General features: G+C 36.8%; 1 protein-coding gene across 7 annotated transcripts in view; it reads right to left on the bottom strand.

Annotated features, from left to right (window-relative positions):
• Window positions 1-26,732, bottom strand: part of COL11A1 (collagen type XI alpha 1 chain) — a 260,086-nt gene that overhangs the window by 79,932 nt on the left and 153,422 nt on the right. For all 7 annotated transcript variants that reach the window (XM_077452794.1, XM_077452798.1, XM_077452796.1 and 4 more), the window contains 11 exons: window positions 23,613-23,657; window positions 22,144-22,197; window positions 19,489-19,533; window positions 15,302-15,355; window positions 13,757-13,801; window positions 8,550-8,603; window positions 6,870-6,977; window positions 5,590-5,643; window positions 920-973; window positions 303-347; window positions 106-159 (listed from right to left, as the gene is read on the bottom strand). In XM_077452794.1, coding sequence (XP_077308920.1) covers window positions 106-159; window positions 303-347; window positions 920-973; window positions 5,590-5,643; window positions 6,870-6,977; window positions 8,550-8,603; window positions 13,757-13,801; window positions 15,302-15,355; window positions 19,489-19,533; window positions 22,144-22,197; window positions 23,613-23,657 — 612 coding nt within the window. The remainder of the gene's footprint in view (window positions 1-105; window positions 160-302; window positions 348-919; window positions 974-5,589; window positions 5,644-6,869; window positions 6,978-8,549; window positions 8,604-13,756; window positions 13,802-15,301; window positions 15,356-19,488; window positions 19,534-22,143; window positions 22,198-23,612; window positions 23,658-26,732) is intronic.

Below are 26,732 nucleotides of genomic sequence, written 5' to 3'. Positions count from 1 at the left end.
TATGATACAATATATTTTGATTGCTTTAATATAAAAATAAAATGATACAATATCTTATACTGGCCCGTAGCACTCTGAGGAGAATGATAAAAACATGATAATTACCTTAGGACCTGGTTTTCCAGTAGGACCCCTTGGACCTCTAGCGCCCCGTGGACCCTGTGTGAGCAAATAAATTAAGTCCATTAGTCTTCTTATTATTTACATTATAAAACTATTAATGTGGTCATGTTTGAAATATTTGGGATACGAGTCAATCAATCTAGAAGGCAATTAGAGTTGTAACCTAGAAGAGCACTCACCGTTGGACCTCGTTGTCCCCTTGGACCTGGTTTTCCAGCAACACCCTAGTGGAGCAGAGATATATATATAGACATTATTTAATAGTTATGATGTATACCCTAAGAAACCAATGAACCTTATGAATGTCAGACATCTTCTTATCCAGACTTAATCATCTGTAAATCCCCAGATGTTATAGAAATATAAAATGTACTGTCAAACATATGCAGAAAAAATGGCCTTAGGTTATATCCTTAGATGGCTAAGTTCCTGCATTAAAATGTATTTTTGTATTTAATACATGATCGAAATTGTCTTATCAACAGTAATTGTCTTATAAGAGCTGACAAAAAGAAGAACATGTTACATGATCCAAATATGGCCTGCATGCCACTTATAAGATGCAAATTTCTTGTATGCCATTTCAACTTTAGCATTTTTTGCAAGCTCTTGTCAGGGGCATATCAAAACTTGTCAAAAAATATAAACTAGTCCATCACTTTTCCAGTCTAAAATTTTTCATAGGCATGTATGACCTTGTACTGCAGCTGAATTATATCAAGAAAATACAATGTTTTTTTTTTTTTTTTTGTGAATCTGAGCAAAGACGCAATAATATTTTTTAAATATAGCATACCCGAGCTCCTTTTTCACCATTGGCTCCTGCAAATCCTGGGAATCCTGTTGATCCCTAGTAAGAGGTTACAAAGAGAATATTCATTATATTTTATTCCTCACAAACATCATAACTACATAAGTTACCACAGAACACCTGTAGGGCTTAAAAGAAAACAAAAACATTAGTTTTAACACTAAGAGACCCAGTGGACATTTCCATCTCCTATATTAATTGAATATAATTGTACGTGAAATGACAACACATAAACAAATCTATTGCTAAGGTAAGAATTGATTATGTTTCTCGCCACCTGCTGTTCACAGAGTTTACTGCAATTGTTCTAAAACAGAAATACCCTTGTACTGAAGTTCTTGTCTTTCTGAAAGTGCTAAAGTTGTACCAAAAATGTCATCTTTACATACAAATGATGTGCCCTACACATTAAAATGTATTTCTTACCAGAAGTGTTCAGATCCGGAAAGCATAGAAAAGATTAGAATATTTCATGAAACCAGCTGCAAGTCAGCACAGTCAATTAAGGTTTCATCCTCACTGTCTCTGCTCACTTAATGATGTTTGGAAACTCAATAAGACAAAGAGAACCCTTTAATTCTGAAGCCGAATAAAGCTCTTTAAACCGTATGTTAACAGGACTGTATTCAATTAATCTGCCTAAAATGACCATTAAGAGACTATAGGGGTTTAATTTTTTTTGACTGTATGCAAATGATAGTTCGCTTGTGGTTTCCCTGATCAACAATCTGTATTATTTTTATGTTAATATTGTAAGTAATTTAAAATCTCAGCAGAGAAAAAAAGGATAACCAAAATTCACCATACCATCCACTTTTAAGACTAGCATACAGGTAATAAGGGTAAGAGAAATGTGCAATTACCAATAAATCATATCACATTATTTTTGCAGTTGCAAACTGAACAGCTGACATTGGATACTTCACACAACTACTCGTCCACTATATTTTTTAATATTATTAATTGCATTCAGTTAAAGTGATTGCAAAGGTAACATGTCTTCTTTTTTAAAAATAACAAACATATCATACTTACCTCCACAGTGCAGCTCGTTTTGCACAGAGTGGCCCCAAACCTGCTCTTCTGGGGTCCCTCAGCGGCTCTCGAGGCTCCGCCCCACATCTGATAGCCCCACTCAGAGAAGCACTTACATTGCAGGCGCACTCCCGAGTCCAGCATTTGGCGTCCATAGATGCCAAATGCAGGACTCGGCGCTCACGTCATTGGATTTGATTGATAGCAGCAGGAGCCAATGGCTGTGCTGCTATCAATCTATCCAATCAAGAGCTGAGAACCCCGGCCAGAGAGACAGTGCATCCCTGTGGGTCAAGTTCGAGGGTTCAGGTAAGTAAAACGGGGGGGCTGGGGGGCCTGTCACAGACAGTTGTTTTTTCACCTTAATGCATCGGATGCATTAAGGTGAAAAAACATCAAGGTTTACAATCCCTTTAAAGTGCAACTTTAGTCAGAAAATTAGGTCCTGCTAGAGCACTTCAGGCTGTCCTCTTTTGCAGGAATATCTATGTAAAGCATTAAAACTTAATGCCTATACTGCTTTAAATCCAGGAATACACTGTCTCACCCTTCTCTGCACATGCTCAGTTGCTCTCTATTTTTTCTTTTTTCGACAATGTGCCGAAAATGTAAAGGCTGATCTTGTGACAGCCTTAAAGTGGAACTAAACCCTCCTATACTTTACAGCTAAGGAGGGTGCCATCTTAGCTTCAGATTGATCTGGAACTGCCATCAGTTATGACACCAGCCAGCTGATGATTTTACAGTTTGGTTGAGTACACAAACAAATGTGACAGTTAGCATTCCTAGCATGCTGGGAATGTAATTGTTTTTTTAAACCATTAAATCAATTGGTTTAGTACCGCTTTAAGATTTACTGCTGCTCAGGGGCTTTGGACTTTGATAAAATGTCAGTCTCCAGCAAAAATAAACAGTTACAATGCTGGGGGCAATTTACAGCATATACTGATTTTGGTAGCATAATTATCAATGTGGAATGTATATTTTTGCTAAAGAACATTATTTTTTATCAAGTTGTTATGTGTAAAGTTCAAGTGGAAAACCGCTAAATGACACTAAATGCCGATAATAAATGCTAAAAACCGCCATTGCAAGAACTTTAAAAAAAGTTGAAAAACTCACTGCAAAGCTACTGATGTTTTTATAACGTTATTTTAATGTCCAGTGTGCATGAGGAATAAATAGTGCAAACAGTAATGATGTTCTAAGAGCAGTACTTTTCTAAGATGATTGGTAAAAAAAATTCCTGATATGTGATTTTGGGTTACTGCACTTTTTCTGCAATTGCCCATGCAGCAATAAAGTTTTTTTCAATAGTTCAGATTGATCTCAAAAGCATCTCAAACTGATCACAATGCAAGTGCGATACACCAAAATGCGCATTGCCGTTTCCCATTGACATAGGGGTTGATTTTCTAAGGACGAATAGACTGTGCATTTTGCAAGTGCAGTTGGACTCTGCAACAGCATTTGTTTCAGAGTTTAGTAAATGAGGGGAAGCTATGTTGACTTCCATCATCCAATCATGTGCACACAAAAATGTTTTTTTGTTTTTTTCCCTTGAATTTGATTGGGTATTCTTTGCAAAGTTAAACTTCACCTCATTTACTACGCTCTGGCAAAGAAGGCCCATGCAGAGTACAACTGTACTTGAAAAGTGCACAGGCTATTTGACTTTAGTAAATCAATCCCTCAAGGGCATTTAGCAAGTCCTATGTTAATCTGTCTGTATCTTATCAGCAGTACTTTATATCTGTTCCCTATCACATCTAAGTGCATTGTCAAAATAGCTGTTATGAACCATTTTTATAGTGAGTGGCTGGCCCATAGCAAAGCCCTTACTATTATCTGTTCTAAGCCACCTCACCAGTCCAGAAGTTCAGAAGCATATGAACTTCTGAAATGCATTATTGGTGGGTGGTTGATATGGTAGTAAAAGACTGCATTAACTCGCTGCGTCTGTGAACTGCAAATGAGTTGGGTTCACTGCAAACCCAACCTTGACCTGAACCCAATGCTCATCACTTTTTATAAATAACAGAGCCATATAAAATAATAATAATAATAATAAGAAGAAGAAGAAGAAGAAAAAGAAGAAGAAGAAGAAGAATAAACAATACATTTAAAAAAATAATAGCTAAAAATTCATGGCCTAGGAAACCTAATCATTTGCTTTAAGATGTCTAGGCTTAGGAGAGATATGTTTTAACATCAACCTCATTGTCCAAGGCTTTGACCTTCCCACATTAAGTAAAATGAATTTATCTGCAGTAGGCAGTAAACTAAACATTTCTACTTTTAAATATTCTGTGTGTAATGAGTGTAATGGTTAGTTATAAGTGAACATAATCACATATCACGTGAACACTTAAACTGACAATTTTTTTTTTTATTTGTAGTTTTTGCATATCATTTTATCCAATCCATGGACAATCATACCATTAATACCATTAATAGATCTGCATATCAATAAGCAGGTAATCAAAAATTGGTGATTGTCAATCTGTGACCATTCATCACCAGCAATTACCGTTGTCCAAGGTACTCAGTCATAAATTTTAGCTCCTTCCATATAAAGAATGTCTAACAATTTCTTCTAAAATGCCTGTACTGTGGAAAACTACATTTTTTTTAAATAATTTCTAATATAAAAAAAAAGCAATGATAAATCATAACATGGTAATTATAGATGACATGTGAACAACTCCCAGCTGAGTACTGGACTTTCTCTGAAAATCAAAATGGACATTGAAAATAGGAATGTATTTTATCCAACTCATTCCCCAATAACCGAAGCAGTAAATTAAACTTTGGGGACAAAAGAGAAAATCGTCAGACTCGTGAGAAGAAAGTGCTTTGTTCTCATGTAAGAACATGATTGCAAAGCGGCAGAAAGGATACAGTGTGTTGTTTTATGTAAAACAGAAGCATCTGGAGCAACCCTCCTGATGCACAGCACTGTTTGTTCAATAGCAAAATAGCAGAAAGACTTTGATCTCAGGATGTGGCAGAAAATCTCACTAGACTATTGAAGAACAAACACAGAATAGAAACCAATCGATGTGACAGTCTTGGTGAAAATGAGGCATCTTTGGAGCAGGTCAGATGCTTGTACAAATACAGAAAGAACCAAATTGGCAAGGCTGTGACTTGGAGTCAGCTACAGAAATACATTACATTTAAAACAATAAATCTACCCTCTAATACAGCTTTTGCAGAAATCCTGATTAAGAAGCCAATTCAAAGCTATAACTACCAACCACTATACAAAACAATGGAATTCAACCATTGCATTTTTGTGATGAGACATTCAATAGTATTACTAAAAGGGTTTTAAAGACAACTAAGTGATTTAAAGATAATTGTACTTTAAGAAAGGAAATGAACAACACACACAGATTATCTATATCTGTATGTACAATAGTATAATGATGATGTCCATCGAATAAAATTATGTAATATCCTCAATGTCTAGCTAATAAAAAGTGACAGATAAGCATATATACACACAGACAACCCACTTCTATTGATTAGCCATCCTTGCTCATGTGCAGATTACTGGAGTGCACACACTTTAGGCAATAGGTATGAGTAATTGGAAATTTAGGATACAGTCTTACCTTTGGACCCTGTCGGCCTGGGTATCCAGGCAAACCTGGAACACCAAGCTTGCCCTAAAATGTAAACAAAAGAAGAAATGGTTAATGCAGCAAAAAGCTATGGCAATCTTTTAGCTTTTATTGAGGCTGATCTGGTTTATTTTCAGTAATATATATTATGGGGTTGACTTACTAAAACTGGAGAGTGCAAAATCTGGTGCAGCTCTGCATACAAACAGTTTTTTGTTTTTTTATCAAAGCTTAATTGAACAAGCTGAAGCCAAAAGCTGTTTGGCAACCATACACAGCTAAACCTGATTTTGCACTCTCCAGTTTTAGTAAATAAACACCTATACTGTTACGTATTTTATTAAACAAACAATATATAAAATATGGTATTATTTGTATGTGTTCATAATTATTAAAACACACAAAAAAACAAAAAAAAAACAAGCACAAGATGACTAAAGTACACATACACCTGTACTATTTAAATATATTGTACTGTCCAGGTTACTACAGAGCCATTAAAGCAGCAAGCTTAAAGTAGAACTATAGCAAAAAACATTTTTTCATTTTGGATAGAGTAAGGTAAAGGAGGACCATAGCCCCTGTCAATTTTATTTGAGAGGAAATCCCTGCAAATAAAGGGGGTTCCTTGGGGACCCCCAAGCCACCAGGACTAGTGTCCCGATTTGAAGATTTCGCCTCTATTACTCTTCTGGGGACAACCCAAAGTTTGGGATTTTCTTTTACTTTCATTTTCAGTGAAAATGGTAAACAGACAAATAGAGAGGGTGAATCTCCTTAACAGGGGCACAGACAGCAATAAAAACTGACAAGTGTTCTAATCCCTGTGCACTGTATCCAAAATTGAAAAAAAAAGTTATACTTTAATGTACAAGCTTAAATTGCTAAAATTGAGGCACAGAACAAAAACGTTTAGTCTTGTGTTCTATCAGAATTAAGGGTACAGATACTCTCAAATCTAGGTGAACATCTTGAGGACCAGGAACCCAAATGGATGGCAATTGGTACATTTAAGGGGTCCTGAATTGCTAGGAATTCTATTCATTGGACATGCGAAAAGTATATTTTTGGGGATCCCAGATGACAGGCTAATAGGCATATTGGAACAAATTTCAATATTGTGTTTGGTTTGCCTTTAGAAGTTTTTAAGTTACTTTATTTATTTATTTTTATTTTTTATTAGCCCAAATTTGGATTCAATGGTTTTCTATATTTACTAGTAAACAGATATGAGCTCAAGTATGCAAGTTGTTCTCCTAACAACTACTTACCTTTTCACCAGCTGGGCCACCTGGACCTAGATCTCCATTTGGACCAGATCTTCCCTTTGGACCTTCAGGACCATCTTCTCCTCTTGGACCTAATGGGCCTACTTCTCCCTATGATAGACAGGTAAAGTAAAACATTGTCAATAACATACAGTATGCTACAATACAGGTTCCAAAGTAAAAGACCTAAGTCAACTATACCTTTTTATCAAACCAATGGACAATTTAAAAACACCTTGGGGTTTATTTACTAAAGGCAAATCCACTTCGCACTGCAAGTGCACTTGTAGTGTACTTGAAAGTGTACTTGTAAGTGCAGTCACTGTTGATTGCTGTAGATTTGAGGGGAAGCTCTGCTGATTTTATCAGCCAATCGTGTACAAGCTAAAAATGCTGTTTTTTATTTCCCTTGCACGTCTCCCTCAGATCTACAGCGTCTGCACTTCTAAGTGCACTTGTAGTGCAAAGTGGATTTGCCTTTAGTAAATAACCCCCCTTATGTCTTTAGTAGAAAACAATGAAAGACCAAGCTTAAATCTTAGCCAACCAAACTACTTTGGTTACCAGGAATATCTTATAAAGATTGATTATTATTTTAACATCTGCTTATATTTTGGAAAAATATATTTAATTTTTGCAGCTTATTTTTGCACATATATTCAGAACATCAGAATTATGGCTGCATTAGTTTAGATTTCAATTTTTACTTTTTCTTGTGCTAATGTTGTTATTTTCTGTTTGTAATGTTATAACTTGCAAAAAATAACAATGCAATTAGTGTACAAAGCAGCTTACTTGGTGCTAGAAAAAACAATTGTTCTGGAGCTTATTGCAGTTTTGCATCCTGCTCCTTTGATTTTTTTCATCAATACAGTAAAAAAATTATCAACAATTTAGCCAATTAACTATTAGAAAATAAAGCAAACATTCAAAAATCACCTAGATCCCGCAGCTCTTTTGACTTACATGACCATCCTACCAGTTTACCAGTTAGAGCATTTTAGTAAAGAGCGTAAAACAATAATGCTACTATGGACCATAATTAAAAAAAGTACAAACTAGTACCACAATGCACAGAGCATTCACATCTGTGAATTGCGGTGTGCTATAGTGCAGGTTGTTTTTTTCTTTTTGTAAATGAATGACTATGTACATATGCCATGCATTGCAGTGTATTGTTCTAAAACATCTTAAATGGTCTTAATGTTTATTCATGTAAACCCTAACAATAAACTCCTCTTATTTGCTACATTTGGTTTGTTAAATATACCATTTAAAACATTTGGTTATATCTGTTCTATAAGTGAAAAAAAAAAAACTTGATCAAATTCAGAGGTGTCCTGCGTTCTCTGCACACTTTCTATGGTATCCCAAAAAGTAGCCTGCCCAGTTCTTTTTTTGGGATCACAAATCAATTACTGCCTATGCTTTGAAATTCAGTGGAATGAACTAGGTAGCTTTGTAAAAAAAAAAAAAACTAGGCTGGGTTAATGCCACAGCTGTCAAAGATGTGTTTTATCAGCTTTTCTGGCTGACCAACATGAATTTTTCTGTTCTTGCAGCATCTTTAATGGGATAAAATATGGGGAAATGTTTCATAAATACATATACTGCACAGTTTTTGTTTTCTGTTTTGTTTTTTTTGTTGTTTTGGCCTACACTTTAATGCACAACTATACTCACCCGGTCTCCCTTTAATCCCATATCACCCTTAAATCCTGGAAATCCATCTTCACCCTGAAATCAGAAAATCAAAAATATGAGTAAATGACAATTAATATCTCAACAACTGAACTCTACCAAATAGTGAATGAACACAAGTAGTAAGATCAACAAGTACATAACCTTGCATAGACCTGCATGTGCAAGGACTTTAGTACTGTACCTGCGGTGATCAGCAAACACTTTATTACCAGCTGTACAGTCCAACAAAAAAAAATCTTTTTTCTTGGTGTCTTGCTTTTTAGACATGTTCTTGAGATTACTTGGGGCACTAATTCAAAATATTGCATTGTGTTGACTGCATCAGCTCCAGTTTCTTAGATAAAGTCAAATGTATATTGTTTTTATATATCATTTTTGAAAATATTTTGCTGATTAACTTGTTTTTCTGTTACTTAGTTTGTGTTTTTGCGCACAAGTTAGCAGATATGGAGAGAGTGTTTACATACTTCCAAGTGTAATTTTTACATCAGAAACATTGGATTGAACATTGGAAGTTATTAACCGGTTCCTGACCAGCGCACGGCAATGTACATCGGCAGAATGGCACGGGCAGGCATATTGGCGTACAGGTACATCCAATCTTCAATGCCACCCTGCCATCGCGAGTGCGCCGCCGCCGGCGCGCTCGCGTGCTGGTCGGGACCCCCGTGAGACCAGTCACGGGTCCCGTGGACTCAATCACCGCAAGCATACCCACGATCATCTCACGGGACGGCTGAATGGAGAAATGCCATTGTAAACAGCATTTCTCCATTCTGCCTAGCAACTAGTGACGCTGATCTCTGCTCCATGTGATTGGAGCATAGATCAGTGTTCAGTAAATGAAAGCTCAACCCCCCACAGTTAGTAACACACCCCTAGGAACACTTAATCCCTACACTGCCACCCACTGGTTAACCCCTTCACTGCCAGTGTCATTTACACAGGAATCACTGCATTTATATAGCAGTGATTGTTGTATAACTGACAATGGTCCCAAAAATGTGTCAAAAATGTCTGATGTGTCCGCCATAATGTCGCAGTCACAATAAAATCGCTGATCGCCGCCATTACTAGTAAAAGATAAAAATAAAAATGATTAATAAAAATGCCATAAAACTATCCCTATTTTGTAAACGCTATAACTTTTGCGCAAACCAATCAATAATCGCTTATTGCGATTTTTTTACCAAAAATATGTAGAAGAATACGTATCGGCCTAAACTGAGGGAAAAAATGTTTTTTTATATATTTTTGGGGGATATTTATTATAACAAAAAGTAAAAAATAATGCATTTTTTTTTCAAAATTGTCGCTCTATTTTTGTTTATAGCGCAAAAAATAAAGACCGCAGGGGTGATCAAATACCACCAAAAGAAAGCTCTATTTGTGAGAAAAAAAGGACATCAATTTTGTTTGCTAGCCACGTTGCACGACCGCGTAATTGTCAGTTAAAGCGACGTGGTGCCGAAACGCAAAAAGTGGTCTGGTCTTTGACCATCAAAATGGTCCGGTCTGTAAGTGGTTAACTGTATTATAGTTTTGATTGTATGGGAGGTTTGTCTGTGTATTGCCGCTCACATAGTTTCATTTTTGCAGACTGAGTACCATAGAGGTTATAACTACCTCACAACAGTGCTGCCTGGATCATCTCAACGCATTTTGCTAAATGCATATCCTTATTTTTGGCAGGTGACCAGAGTGAAGAATGGTATATGGAATGTATGCTGTATCTCAAAAACTGAAGCTGACAGGGAAAAATTGTGAATTTTTGGAATCAGCAGGTCAAATATACCCAGGAACAGGTCTAACATTCGAAGGACCAAAGTGTGTGTTGGCCTGTGTAATGAAAGCATGTAATGCATAGTCATGTGTCCCATTTTTTTAAAGTGGTTGCCATTTAAATACCCTATCATTCATGCTGCTTATGATATTAGGTACCCCTTTATATTCAAAATACGCAGAGTAGACTCAGTACTGCAAATGAACAGTCAAGCAGCTAGAGCAGTGGCCATCAACCCTGTCCTCAGGGCTTCCTAACAGGCCAGGTTTTATGTATTACCTTGGGGAGATGTAGGCTAGAATAATGCAATTACTGAGCAGCAAATGATATCACCTGTGATGTATTTAAGGTATCTTGCAAACCTGGCCTGTTAGTGGGCCCTGAGGACAGGGTTGATGACCACTGAGCTAGAGATAGCAGATTCCTCTAAACATGAATTGCTCCAGGAGATGTTACTGTGCACAAGCAGAACAGTCAGTTATGGTCACTAAGAGAAAGCAATAATAACCACATACACACCTAAATATAGTCACCAGACTTATTTCTAGTTCTTCCATTTTAAAACATAGGTGTTGCTTTAGACACTCTATAGTTGGACACATTTCATATCTGACCATGTTTTGTAGCTGTGCACCGGTTGCTTCCATACTTATTTAATTCCAGACTGAGTATAATATTTTGGCGTATGTTCAGTGAAATTTTGTTAATGCTAGAAAATCTTTGCAATCATTACTGATTACTATTAATCCCTAACAAAGCACAATCTTCACTAAAGATGCTTAAACTGATCATTTTTCTAATGAAATTAATAATTAATGGGGTTGAGCCCAGTTCACCTAAAATAGCTAAAATATTATAATACATTCTCAGATTCTCTGGTTTGTGTCTATAGTTCTAATGCATTCATTAGTGTATATTCAAATGTTTTCTTCCTACTAAGGGACAGATACAATGTTTTACAAAAACTGGCATGTGTATGGCTTATGATGAAAGCCTGCAGTAGACTTGTGAAAGGTGATCCTTAACAATTTATGAAGACAAAAAGACATTTAAGAAAGATATTTGATGAAGTGCACCAAACAAACCTGGGCTTATAATTGGATGTCACAGGTAATAATACAGCTGAAAGAAGAAGTCCTTGGTTGTGCTACCTAGGACAGCTATAACACTAATAAAGAGAGGAAGCAGTGGCAGGATTATAGTGTGTTTGCTCACATCTAATGACCACTTGTAGATGGATCAGTACTATAGTACACAGAACACCTGCCAGCTGCACAGAGCACATCTCAGGATTAAGTGTTATTAGCTTAGCTAACAAAGGAGAGCTCTGCAGTTTGTCTTGAATTATAGACGTGGAGTGTAAAGAGCCCAAAACTCCTCACATCTCTGTAATCAGCAGTCAGTGGAACTCTTCACACAATATAGGACTAAACTTAAGAGTGCTGATGATAATACAACAGCATTTTTTTTTCTCGCAGCCTGAACTCTGTTTTTAATGGATTTGGTTTTCATTTAATAGTGTATACAACAATACGAATATTGAATGTATACAATTTGGGAACATTTGGAAAAAAAACACTACAGGTAAGGTTTATGGTGCTGTTCCTTAAATTTAGAATGCTCTAAGTTACATTTTCTTTTGTGAATTAAACCTAGCTGGTCCTGCCTTAAGGTTTTACTCAAATCGACAGGGACCAACTAATGTTGGACAGGCGACCAAATCAGGCTCTTATCCAGCAAGTTTTATTTTTGGAGACATATTTTTAAAGTGTGCTAAAGAGATACAAGCAGTCTTTATTTGCTTATAACAACACTGCAAGGTAAATTTATAAATATGAAGTATAGTCTTACCACAGCCCTACTGCTACTTTAAAACTAAATAAAACCCAGAAGATTTTGAAAGCATAGCATTAGGTTTTAGAATTGTGCTTAGTAACTTTAACAAGTCAGGTATGACTTGCCAAAGTCATGTGACAGGATTTTCCTCCTATCACAGATTGTTCTCTGCAACAGAAAATTCACCAATGGGCATCACAGGCTACACACAGCAGCCTTAATTTTTGACTGATATCTACTCTGCTTTATAAAAATGATTCTGAAATTGCTTAGGTTATAGTAATGAGTATATTCAACTTAACAGTTTGTTTAAGAAAAACAGTTTAAGCCCATCTGAATAAAAAATGTAATAAAATAAATAAAAAAAACTGAAGTTGCACTCTAAAGGAGAACCAGGAAAAGTGTAGAGTGGGTTAAAGCCCCTTTTCACATGAGGTGATTAACTCCCTGCCCCTTGCAATGCCATCTTCTAACAGCACAGCAATGCACAGGTGCTGCATGCATACTAGCATTACATTTTAGTCTATTGGGCCACACAGCTGCATGGACACAGCCACTGTGTCCCTTATATGAAATGTGGGTGCACGCGGACTTAAGTCATATAGGGGCACAGTGGCTGTGTCCATGCAGCTGTGTGCCCCAAAAGACTAACATGGAATGCCAGGGTGGGGATACACGTAGCATCTGTTCATCCCTGTGCTGGTAAAATACATCCCTGCATTTCCTGCCTGGAGTACAGAGCAAATTGCCCCATATGAATGGAGCCTTACAAAAACTGGTGCTAAAAACAGAGGAGTTGGCCGTAGCAACCCATATGTTTAAGAAAATAAAACAAATACTATACTGTAGTCGCACTTATCAAGTAGAAATGAATGTACCACACACTAATGCCCTCACTGAATCTATGGTTTCTATGATTAAGTCCTTTGTGGGGTGAGACGCATTGAAGTCGGAGGTGTATAGGCGAGATTATATGATGTGAATCCCCCACTTATTATATTACAATTGGTTTAACATCCGGGATGGAATCAATGTCTAGCTTGTTCATTTCTACTTGACAAGCGGAACAGCTGAGCAGAGAAGCAAGTTTGGATCAGCATAGCTACTACTGATTCCACAGGCTGTGAGTTAGTCCATTTACTAAAATTGGTTACTACAGGTAACAGCTCTGGTTTGAACCAGTTTTCTTTCTTTTGTTTTATTTCAGCAGGCTATTCCATATTTATAGAATTAAAATACCAACAAGACTAACTTTATGTTTTACTTTCTTCATATATACAGGTTAAAAATGAAAGCCTATTTCTCAGAATTCTTACAGAAGCAGTGTACTTCCAATAATTTGAATCAACATTTTTCTATATGGCAAGCAACCAAGCACATAACTGCATTCTAGCTGTTCTCACACTAAAAATTCTGATTATGGCGAGCTCCATTACAAGCTTTTTTTCACTGTTAATGGATTCAAATAAAGAACGATTACACTATTTCACATCTTTATGATAAAGGCTCTCCTCCCTAAAAGGGCTGGCCCAAAAATTAATAATTAGTAAATAGATTTCATATTTACCTTTTCTCCTTTGCCTCCCTTCAAACCTCTTACACCATCAGCACCCTATATAATAGGAAAGAAAATATAGTAAGCCTTCATTGGTTAGTTAAAAATCAATTAAGTAAGAGGCCATGTTGTTGATTGATTACTTAATTAAATGTATTTTGTAGAACTACAGCAAGAGTTTGAGACACACAATGCAATACAAATTTGCTCTGTATATTGACTGAGGTATTTTTCAACATTGGAAGCATGTTGACATTGGTAAATAAAGAGAAGAGAGAAAAAGTTAATCCACTTAGTAGGAAGCTGCTCACACTACACAGTTACAATCTGTACTGATCCACTCTTGCAAAAAATGTCTATCTGTCCTTTTTTGTTTTATATCGTTTTGGACAGAGTAGCAAAAAAATAGGACTTCAAAACTAGACCTGTATCATTTCTCTCTCTCTCTCTCTCTCTCTCTCTCTGTATATATATATATATATATATATATATATATATATATATATATATAATTGGTGGTTATGTCTTCTGTTAATTTCCTTTCACATGTCAGAAGATGCCCGATGAAACATATGGGGCAATTCAACATAAGGAGGAAATTATGGGAGGGACCTTAAAGTGCCCCCATGCCCAGACTATGGACATTACAGTATTTACATGTTTTAAACAAGTAGTAAATAGTTGAAAAACCCTTTACTGACCTCTCTAATTGCATGTACAGTAATACAGAAAATGATAACAGTCTTGTTGCAGTGTATTTCTTAGCCCTTGTACACACGGCCGGAGATTCCGACGGAATGTGTCCTACCATATTCCGACTGTGTGTGGTCTCCATCGGACTGTTTCCATCAGAATATCCGACGGACCAACTTTTCCAACATGCTGGTAAAATTTTCCGTCAAAATGCTCCGATCAGACATACTCCGATCATGTGTAGCCTACTCCGACGGACAAAGTGCCACGCATGCTCAGATCAAATTCCTAGACCAAAGCTATTGGCTACTAGCCTGAACATAGTCCTGTCCTAATGAAATAATGTCATCACGTTATGTACAATTGGATTTTCCGACAACTTTGTCCGACCGTGTGTATGCAACAGTTTCGGACAAAATCCAACGGATTTGGTTGTCAGAATGTCTGACCGTGTGTACAAGGGCTTACAGCAACTCTTGGACCTTTAATTAAAATTCCTATATTGTGAAATTTTAAGAATCATTTTTCCACAATGCTTATATCTAAAGTAGTAAATAAGGGCTGGATTTAAAGTGATTATATAATTTGTTCGGAATATATAAATACTTAATATGCATAGTTTGGGTACAGGTTCAGGTAGACGATGTTTATACATAATTCTGGATTTTATACTGCATACAATACAGGGCAGAGGATGAGTGTGAATGTACATTTTTTAAATTTAGGCAGAAGATAAAATGTATGTTTATGCTTGTTTCTGTTATTCTTCAAAGGCCATTAAAATACCAAATTAAAGATCCCATATTAATGAAATCAAGAAACTGCAAAAAATTCTTAAACCATATCAATATTTAACTGACATACCTTAACACCACGAGGTCCAGGATAACCAATAGGACCTTGCGGACCAGTGGGACCCTAGAAGAAATATAATTGTTAATATAACAGAGAAGAAAAATCTAGTTTTAGAAACAGCTTAATAAATCCACTCACTATAGTTAAGTAAATTATATATGTGTAAATCAAAATACATGGAATAACACAATGCTGACCACATTAAATTAAAAAATTTGTGCTATGTATTAGAGGACCTCTGACAGCAATTTTAACTGCTTTATGTTGCAAAATTACTTTCATTGTCCTTTTTAAGAACATGTGAGGCTTTCATTTTACAGATTTTTTTACAGTAGATACTCTGCTTGTTTTTTTTCTTTCTGAGCAAACAAATAAACAATATTAACATATCATGCTTTTAGAATATTTAATGCATGACCTTTTTGTAATAATTAGTGCTATTTCAAGTATTTTCTCCAATCTATTTTCTCCTACTTGTACTGATTACAAAGGCTCCAAATGTGTATAAGCATTGATTCACATGATACTGATAAGTGGCCAGAGAGTTTTACACATTTTCAGATTTTAGCATTAGACTTTGGGGCTGATATACTAAAGGCAAATAGGCTGTTAAATTTGCAAAATAATGTTCACTTTGCAAAGGAATTGCTCCCTAAGCTTAGTAAATGGTGTGAAAATTAAATTTGCATCGAATACTCAATGAAATCAAAGATAAAAAAAGAGTATTTAGTTTGCACATGATGACTGATGGCAGTCAGCAAAGCTAAAGCCCCACATACACAGGCCTAATCCTGAGCGACATCAGCCGATTCAATAAAAAAAGTCCGACATTTGCCCCATGTGTATGGCAGCCGGTCCGACAGAAGCAAGCTTCTGTCGGACGAGCATGCTGGAAAACCAGCAGCTGACTGGTTCTCAATCAGCGTTCTCAGCCAATGGCTGAGAGCACTGAAGGGGTGTTCTAAGACAACAACTAAGCGGGGGAGATCGCTGTACTAAAGTTGGGTTATTAGTACAGTGGCTCCAGAGCTGACAGTTTTTTTTCATTCATCCCACTGAGTTGGATAAAAAAAAACTCATGGTGTGTACCAGACTTAAGGGAAACTTTCCTAATCTTGAGGCTACCAGTCTTATATACAGTTGTGCTCAAAAGTTTGCGCAACCTCAGGAGAAATAGAGGGTGCTCCAGAAAAAGACGGTGTGGTTGTTTCAAGGAGCACAAAATGATGATACTTGAACAAAAATGAGCTATATGGTGGAGTTGCCAGAAAGAAGCCTTTACTGCGCCAACTCCATGAAAAAGCCCAGTTACACTATGACCGACAAAACCTTGTCGCGCCTCACAGTTTCTGGCACACTGTAGTCTGGAGTGAAGGCTTCTTTCTGGTAATTCGACCATGCAATTTCTTTATTTCTCCTGAGGTTATTTGTGGGTTTTTCTTTGTATCCAGAACAATTTTTCTGGCAGTTGTGGCTGCAATCTTTCTTGGTCTACCTGACCTTGGCTTGGTATCAAGAGATCCTGAAATATTCCACTTCCTAATAAGTGATTGAACAGTACTGACTGGCATATTCAAGGCGTTGGATATCTTTTTATATCATTTTCCATCTTTATAACGTTCCATTACCTTGGTACGCAGGTTCTTTGCTCCTCATGGCTGAGTATATAGCCTGCTCAGTGCATCCACGTGAGAGCTAACAAACTCATTGACAATTATACACAGGCACTAATAGCAATTTAAAAAGCAAAAGATGTGAGAAATTAACCTTTAATTGCCAACCTGTGTGTCAACCTGTGTGTGTCACCTTGTGTGTCTGTGCCCAACATTCCAGGGTATGTAAACTTTTGATCAGGGCCATTTGGGTGATTTATGTTATCATTATGATTTAAAAGGGAGCCAAACAACTATGTTATAATAAATGGATTCATATGATTACTATCTTTAAACAAAAGTTTTTGGCATGATCAGCCATATTTTCAATATCAATGCCACAATTTCTGCCAGGGTATGCAAACTTTTGAGCACCTTTGAGCACAACTATATGCTATTTCCACTGGCCTAATTAGTTATGTTAAATGAGCTGCAACCTTATTTGTATTAAAAATGTGTCTGATTCTGTCAGTAACTTGTGCATTAAATCTTCCACAAAGAAAATCTCTGTGCAAGTTGGCAGAAATATACAAATGAGAAGGAAAGGGGAAAAGGAAGTTTCTTCTTCATGTATAGGTTTCTTGTTAGTGATGCAGAGAAGATCACAATGTATTCCAGTAGATCAGCAAACAATATGAACACATTCTAATGAAACACCACCTGCTGATGTTGGCAAAACCTTTGTCCATTTACAGTCAGCTTGAGGCTGACTGTAAATGGCTCAAATAAAAATGCAAACAAATGTAATGTCATTCATTTTAGAATCACTTGTGGCAATTATGTAATGAGTACTTCTATTCCTTGGAAGGGGATGAGGGGGGGAAGGTAATAAAGTCTTTACTGTGTGGATGTAGACCTGTTGGCCAAATTGGGAAGAGTATCAAGGTTAGTTTTGGTGCTGTCTGGGTCATTGGAGGATGAGTGGGGTGACTTATTATACACTAGTTACTCACACCAACCCAATTTTCTATTTGTGGCCAATGGGACTGGCCACTGTATTCAACTTTTCCTGTGATAACTATGACTGAGCTATCACTATTTGTGGCTTCCTATGCCTTCATTCTTACCTGAGGATAGCAGAAGCCAAACTAACTGAAATAAAGTAGAATCTTCAATGAACAACATCAGCCCAAACCTTTTGTTTAGTTTTGGGCAGAGTTGTGAAGTTGTGTTTTAAACTCTGTTGTGTTGTATTGCTGTTTCTGTAACTATTGTAGAGATTTTTTTCTCATTTCATTTTGGTATGGTCACCAAAGCAGACAGGAAGTGAGCAGATTCTCTCTAATGGGAGAACCCACAGTATCAAGACATTATTTTAGAAGAAAGAGAAAGGTTCTTTCAGGTTGGTATTGCTGTATGTGTTCCTGTTGGGAAGGTCTGTTCACTCCCTGTATGATTACCAGAACAGGAAATTAGGTAAAATCTTCTCAACAGTGACACAGATAGTGAAAATTGACAGAGGATATAACCCTTCTGAACTCCAGCCAAAACTTAAAGTCACACATGGCTGGAGTTAAGCTTTAACCTTTTCTTAAAACAGGTAACGTTCAAGAAGAATGTGACTATACAAGTTGTTACTATACAAGCTGCAGGCACAAAGGTGATGGGACATCTTAAATACGAGTTCATCTTTTATATAAACTGACCCCTGCAGACAAGGGGTACCAGTAGATTAAAATTAAATGTGCTATTTGTATAAATATTGTTTAATGCAAATGCCATACTTTTAGATAATTTTGTCACCCATGTAGCCTAACTGAAACATTTCCAGTGTTTACATTCCTGCTTCCTAGCTGACTTCCACAACATTCTAGTTGTTGGGCATTCACCCCGCAATCACTGGAGTCAGCGCGTTTCCTGATTCCAAAAACTGTGCATGATCAATCCACTCTCTCCTGGCCAAGCAAAGACCATCCAGTCCCATGGGGATTCTTACACTTCTGTAGACCTGTTCTATCTCATACATTGGACTACAAAAAAAAAGGCTCCCGAGCTTCCTCCTTTGAGGACAACTAAAGAGGTTATGCTTTAATTGTCATCAAATTAGAAGGTTCAGCAGCCATTTTGTTGTAGCGCATATTCTAGAAATAAGCCAGGACGTAGGAATGTAAATATTGGGAGCATTGGGTGACAGAAATGGCCTACAGTTATGCCATTTGTGTTAACCAGTATTTTTTACAAACAGCACAGTGTATTTTAAACTATTGCGACCCCCTTTTCTGCATGGACCAGTTTATTTAAAAGGGAGAGCTTAGCCTTAGTGCATTCTGAACCTACGTTACCTGATGTCAAATCTACCATATATTAGGGGCTAGTAATTTAATAGCTTTAAACATCCATCAGAAAAGCTTTGAGATATTAGTGCAAAGTGCAAAGTGATCAGCTACATTACAGCAGCCAGTCAACATTACGTTTTATTATGGCTTTTACATTAAAACCAAAAACAGTAAATATAACATTGAATGTCTCATAGTATTTGAGCAAGAAAGCCTTTTGTGCAGTTCCACTTATACCAATACTGTATCTGTCTGTTTTGAAACTTACCACAGCTCCCTTTTCACCTGCAGGTCCTTCCTTGCCAGGGTGTCCCTGAGAGACAAAGCAAAATTAATTATGTTAAACAGTGGTTTCTGACACCAGGTAGAAAAAAAAAATCTGTGAACTGCTAACGCTACTTAGAAAACTATTTAAAACAAGTTTACCTAAAGCTGATGTTTAATCTGCTCATGTTTTACCTTCCCTGGTACATCCTTTTCCCCAGATCAACATGTTAATTACATTTATAAATAAAACCTCTTCATTTTCATTACATATCTTGTTTTAGACCCAACAATGAAGTCACTGTGCCTTTTTGGCTTACCCAAATGTAGGAAGATCAAGGATGGAGGGAAGGGCTGTACATAGCTTCCTCAAAATATCACTGCTCCCTGACTCAGTTTTTCTCTCAAGAACCTCCAGCCCAAATTAAAGCAGAGGGCTGTCCTTTGGGAGGATTTATACAAATATGAAAATGCCTAGATGGGCAGATGTCAGTCTGGAGAAGGGGTGTTTATAGGCAAACTGCAATTGCATGTCCCCATGTAACATCTCCATGTGATGATGAGCCTTCATAATTGAAGAAATAAAATCGAATGACTGAAAGAAGTGGGCCAGGGACATTAATGCTAGGGAGGAAATGAGTAGCTAATACTGGATGTCCTCTAGCCAGCAAATGAGGCAAGCTCAATATGACTTGCTACAGGTTCCAATTGCCATTTTGGGAGGCTCACATGCTGCAGTAAAATCAGAGTAGACAATTTAAGTAAAGGAGAGCGTGCATAAATGTGCAAATCTAAATTTACCATAGATGATTTGTTTTTTACAATCAGAGGAAAAAGAATGGCTTCTCCCATCCACACAATCGAGGTGGATGGTAGAATCTTCTCCACTGTGGTATTGTATTCGACAGCAGGGACTCCTCTGCTGTCAGAATACACTAATCAGCACTGCAGCTGATTGGCTGCAGCTTCTGAAGGAATGAAAGTTTCCCCATCAGTCCTGTTTGACATAAGTCAAGTGTTTGATCAACTTCTTTCAAGGGGGAATGGCCATAGATGTATTGCAATTCAAAACATTTTGAATAATCTATGACTAGCTTGAAGGTAAGGCTGGAGTTCACCTTTAATTTTAACTAATCTGATTATCTGTTATCCATTGGAAATAAAATTCACAGCGCTACTTCCATGATGGTGAGTCTGTTTTTAAAACATATTCTGTGCAGGTTCCTTTCTCTTTGCTATATCTCCAACTAGTTTTAAACATCCAAGTCAGATTGTATTGCCATTGATGGTTACTCTTAATACATTGGTCCATACATATGTGAAAGACAATAATGAGCTTGCTGTGGGTGTATTTGAAAACACCTCTGTTTTTTACAGGCAAGCAAAAGGGGTTTCCACCAGGAAACACCAGGTTGTAAACAGAAGACACTAAGATGGACCGGTGCACTAAACTGCCTTGTTCAAAAAGTCCTGAGCAGCTAGAGTATGTTCCCCATGTGCATTGTAATTCTTATTTTTTATTTTGACTGGAGTATAACTTTAAATTTCTTTTAAAATTTAGATGCCCCATGTTCGCCATTATAGAATGAAAACATTACAGTTAAAGATTTATATTAAATGAAGTATTAAAATTATGTTAACTTGCTGAGTACTGAGCTAACTGAAGTGCGGTAACTCCAGCTCAGTACACACTACATTTATCTCTCCATGGAGACTTTTTATGACAAATCAGAAAATTCCACAGAAAAAATTATATTGCTCGTTTCGAGATTCTGGCTATATTAATGTTGTCTATATTGGTTGGCTATATTAATGTAATGGTTCTTAGATTGTTTATGATTAACCCATAAAACAGATAAAGCAACTGGGCTTGATTCAGAAAAAAGGTCAATAAACTCATTGCTAATATTATATTCATCACTGTGCATTTTTGTTCATTGTCCTTTGATTACTTTCTGACATTAAAAACAAAATGCAACATTCATAAAATCAAAGTGGGAAATTAGGTTTAATAAAATACGCATTCAAATCGAAAAATGTTTCTCTAAAGGATTGTGTTCTACAAATCTTTAAAAAAGGCAAAATGTATATTGTAGATAAAAGTCATTTCTCAAAAATGCAAGAAAATTTCTGGGTATGGATATTTTACTCTGTTACATTGGTCCAGCTTGTAACTGTGTATATATACCATACCTGTGAGAGCCCTGTAACTTACTGCAGTAGACATTGCTACATCAGTAATCTCTACTAACTTTGGGGTCATGTGGCGAGGGGTAGCCCTGCTGCATTGTGAACACAAAAAAAAATTGCCTGCTTGGTACGGGGGCCATTCAGGCAAATTCATTTTCTCAAATAATGCAAATCATACTCTGTGTTGTGTAAGGTGGAGAGGTGGACAGTGACATCATACCTTCCACCTCGTTCAGTCAGAGTTTGGTATATGAAGCTTACCCAATAGTTCTCTCCATTTAAAGAGATAACAGAAATCAATGTTTTTGTGAATAGGAATGGAATTGGATTGAGGGTAATACCTTCTTAGTGCAAACAACAAATAAAAGCAAGACTTTGTTAGAGACAAGGGGTTTGAGAAATCTCCCTACTGTCTGATTATGTTCCACTGCAAAAAATAAAAATGGTCAATATTTTCGTATTTACTTACTGGGGGGCCATCAGATCCAGGTAATCCAGGCAGACCAGGCTTTCCATGAGGACCCTACAAATGAAGGCACATAGATTTCATTAAAGACATCTTACATATCACATTGAAGGTATACTCAATAGATGCAAAAAAATTGCAATAAAGACTAATCAAGAAATAATTATTATATCAAAAAAACACATGCATTACAAAACCAGAGCTAACAATTTTTTCTTGTTTGTTAAAAAGGTAATCGAATTGTGACACTGGGGTTGATTTACTAAAGTAGTAGAACATAATAGCAATTTCTAATGCCCAGGGAAGTTCCTAACACCCATTTCTATTTTATTCCAAGGAAACATTGTCATTAATTTTCTCTTTTAGAGTAATGGTACCTACACATTTTGACAAACTCTGATGCTGCGACAACCATTCCTTTAACTTTTTTTATGTGTGCTAACTGCCACATGGTCATTAACCCAAAATTATTTGTTTACCCAACATTGATTCCTAACCCCTTCATGACCGCCCAAAACATATGTGCTATGGCAAAAGGGTGGACTTTAATGCTCACACCCTGCACATATGTGGCTGTTGTTTATTTGCTTATGTGCTCCCCATGCTCTCTTAGCACAAAGACTGAGATGTCATAGACAGAGCTCGGTCCAACTACAGATCAAGAAGCAGCTCTACCAACTTCTGTGGCAATCGTCACAAGATTGCAAGCAATTCCCATCCACTGGGTGCTCTGATCCGTTTAAAAGGATGCCAGGGTGGAAAGGTTTTATTTTTTATTTTTTTATTTTTTATTAAATGATTGATCAGTCCCTTGGAAACAAAATTTCCCATGCATAAAATAATAATATGACCTAATGTAAACTAATTTTAAGCAAGTACACCTAGTGGAACTATGGACAAGTTTACATTTAAATATGTATTTGTTTTTAACAGGGAATATTTTTTTTTTTTACAAAAAATAGAATTATTAAAAAATCCTATTCTTACTCTACCTAGGGCTCACAAACCCTCATCAAAGTATGCAAACACAGACCCTATGCCATGCCTTACTTCATCCTTATCCTTAAAATAACCTTTTTGTATATAATATGTTTTAAGGTCTCACAAAGCTCCAATTTTTTACCTCTATTTGATAGTATTGATTGATAGTATTGGTTAATATTCCATGTTCACATACAGTTTGTGATATGATATGAATTAGTCTCATTATACATCTACTCATTATACATATTTTCAGACAATTGTTCTAAATAACAAGAAACACAATCCCTTTTGTAGATTGTACTATAATATTAGTGAATGAACTAATGCATTGACAGCATTGATAGCATGTATTTATGCTTTGTGTATATAATATCATGTAGTGCATATTTTCTCCACATTTGTTAATGAATATAAGTAAAAATTATTTCCATTCATGTCTTAATGTTTGGTTTCCCAGTTTAGATAAACAGACCAGGCTCTGACCCTACCTTGTCACCAGGGGGACCAATGGGGCCTTGTGGACCAGGAAGACCCTGCAAAGAAAGAAAACATTATATATCAGGATCTCATTCATCACTTTGAGCTGAGAACAGACCTGCACTTCATAACATAGCCACACTGTGCCGCATTCCTGAAGCCACACTCAGCAGCCAGAAGTCAGCTGTATAAACCATCATTATTCTCACATTTACTCTAGAGGTCTCCACACTGGGAAGGTGCTCTCTAAGTAATGAAATTTGCTTGATAAATTTGTCTCTACATGGAAACATTTTATTACCGCTCATTAATAAATCAATTACTAAAATAAATCCTATTTCGAGACCTTTTATATGCTGACATTTTTTATTGTTCTGCATAAATACATATATCAAACAATATATGGCTGTTAAAAATGACTGTTAATCTTTCAGGTCTGATATTTCAAATTGTTATTTATTTGAATGTTGTCTATATCCACATATTGATGTATTCTTTAAGATAAAATACACAGTTTTATCCCAAAGAACATTAATGGTGTGCAATGCAGTGATTGAAATCAACCAAATTACAATTTTCTGTTGCTAGTTGCTGTGGATTAATGCAGTACTCAAATTCTTCTTTGCTATATGGAATTAGCTCTATAATTGCAATTTTGTTTAGACTCTATAGGAAATGAATGGGTTAAACAGAAAATTTTCCTTACAGCTCTAGCCCACAGGCTTCTTTCGTGCCAGTTTTGATATTTTTAACCAATATCACAAAGAAAATTGTCTTCTTTGGTCATGTGACTGCATGCACCTTTACTAATGTCTTCTCATGCAACCCAGCCACCCCTGATCTTGCATTGTACACAATGACATTGAGAGCCCACTCACATTCTAGGGCTGTATCAGGTGCAAAGAAGTGCACAGGCTGCTGTAGGACCAAGTAATAAGGTATGTGTCCCCCTCTATTACCTCCCTTCTGATGTATGGGGGGGGGTAGTATGGGGTTTTGTAGGGTGATAGAGATTTAGCTTTAAATTGTTATGTTTGTATGTCTAGCTAAATGGTTCTTCTATTATCTTTGAATTGCATGTATTTCTTTGTTCCTGTTGCAGTTTTTCCCTCAGTTCCTGTCTGGTGGGGTGTTATCACTGTCACTGTAGCATTGAGGGCGAATCTCTCTAACAGAGCCCAAAATAACAGTAAAAATACAACAGAGGTTCTAAAATCAGCAAAATGGATGCAAATAGCTTTTTTTTTTTTTTGTAGTAGATTTGACCAGGTTAGTGAAATGGTTGTGTTTCAATTTGTTCTTTCCTCATTTCTACCATGCAAACCTCTAAAGCTTCCTAAAGCTGAAGCCTTCTTTTCCTGAAGCTGAACACAATCGTTCTCAACATATGAAGGTCACATTTTGTCTCTTTTAAAAAAAAGGTTTAGTAAAAGTAAAGAGCCCTGGTGTCTCCTAAAAGTAATGAAGTATGCAAACTATATGAAATATATTAATAAAATTAAAGCTACACTCCAGAGAAACAGCTAAATATACAGATCAGATACATACTGTAAATGATAGCTGTTTTCCTGGCCAAAACATTTGTATCTCTATGTATCCATTTCTGTAGTTTACATTGCTCTGCCACACAGCACAGTCCATCCAGTAGGGCAGAGGACCAGATCTTTCTGCTGAATTTTGACATTCACTTACAGATCACTCCTCACCCCAATCCTGTGACTGGACAGTAAAAGGAGAAGCAGCACACCAATGAGCTCATTTCTCCTATCAGAATTCTCCTTGCACTGCTGTACACCCGATTGACTCTTTGTACTGTTGCTTCTCCATCCACCTCTCTTAGCTCTGCTGTACAGACTGTAATGTAGACTACAAGAGTCCAATAGCAAATCAAATTCAGGTACTTACACTGCTTGCATGTTCAAATAAATACATTTAATGATGTATAATTTATTACAGGACTACATTATTTGTGCCTCCTAATATTTGCCTGTGATTGTAAAGCTTCACATAAAAAAAAAGTTACGCTTACCTCCTCTGTGCAATAGTTTTGCAAAGAGGAGCCCTTTTTTTGGGGCCCCTCGCTGGCACTCTCGGCTCCTCCTCTTCTCAGTGCGCCCCCATAGGAAGTTCCTTCCTTTGGGGGCCCACCTGTGGGCTCATGCCAGGCTGCCTGCATTTATAGACACAGACAGTGTGGTTCAGCCCCACACCTTGATCTCTGCTCACAGAATTTGATTGACAGCAGCAGGAGCCAATGGCTTCCGCTGCTACCTCTGTGAGCAAAGAGAGAGGAGAGAGCTGCTCAGATAAACACAACACTGGCTGAAGATAGGACTCAGGTAAGTGTAAGGGGATGAGGGAGTGATAGAAATATAGGGAAATTTGTCTAGCCTTTAACAACTACTTTAAAGCTGATGCAAACCCTCTCCTACTGTATAACCAGTGAAGTGAGTAGCCTCAGATAATACACAGCAATGAAGTTACATAAGTTTTACATGTATATCGGCTTTCTACATTCTTTAGAAAGTGCACATCGTGTTACAAATCTTTCTTTCTGTTTCAGCAGTGAGTGTGGAGTCTGGGCATACAATGTGTGAGAGCCGAATGGAGCAAAGGTACCCCCTCCACATAGGCAGTTGAATGAAGAAACTTGCAGAGCTGCAGTCTGAATAGACAGGCTCTGCTTATCTATCTCTAAGTTCCATCCCTGACACAGCTGCTTTTATCTCTTGTGTCGAAGAGCTTGTCAGTTTATCATGCTGATAACAGAGGAACAGAGCAGCAGAAAGACTCAGGATTTTGGAGAGAGATAAGTAAACACTACAGATATGTGCCCAGGTTTCATTAATAGGGGTTACAATCACTTTATGTTTGAATAGAGTCTAGTAATAGATGAAACATTGTTGAAAAATGTTCATAACAAATCAGAACAAGGCCTGCTTAATGTGGCTGGATGTGTAATTACATAATGGAGCAATTTAATTTATTCCCAGAAAGTGTTGTCCCTGTTTGTACATAGAATATTATACAGTATGACACCTAATACTTTTAAAGATTTGCATATAAGTATTGTGACAGATTCAATAAGAATCTCTCAGGTAATGCCTTCAACTCTACTTATATTACACTCA

Source organism: Lithobates pipiens, unplaced genomic scaffold, assembly GCF_037356315.1.
Source record: "Lithobates pipiens isolate NorthernLeopardFrog02 unplaced genomic scaffold, aLitPip1_a1.2 Scaffold_23, whole genome shotgun sequence".
NCBI lineage: Eukaryota > Metazoa > Chordata > Amphibia > Anura > Ranidae > Lithobates > Lithobates pipiens.
This window is presented reverse-complemented; position numbering and strand designations above follow the sequence as displayed.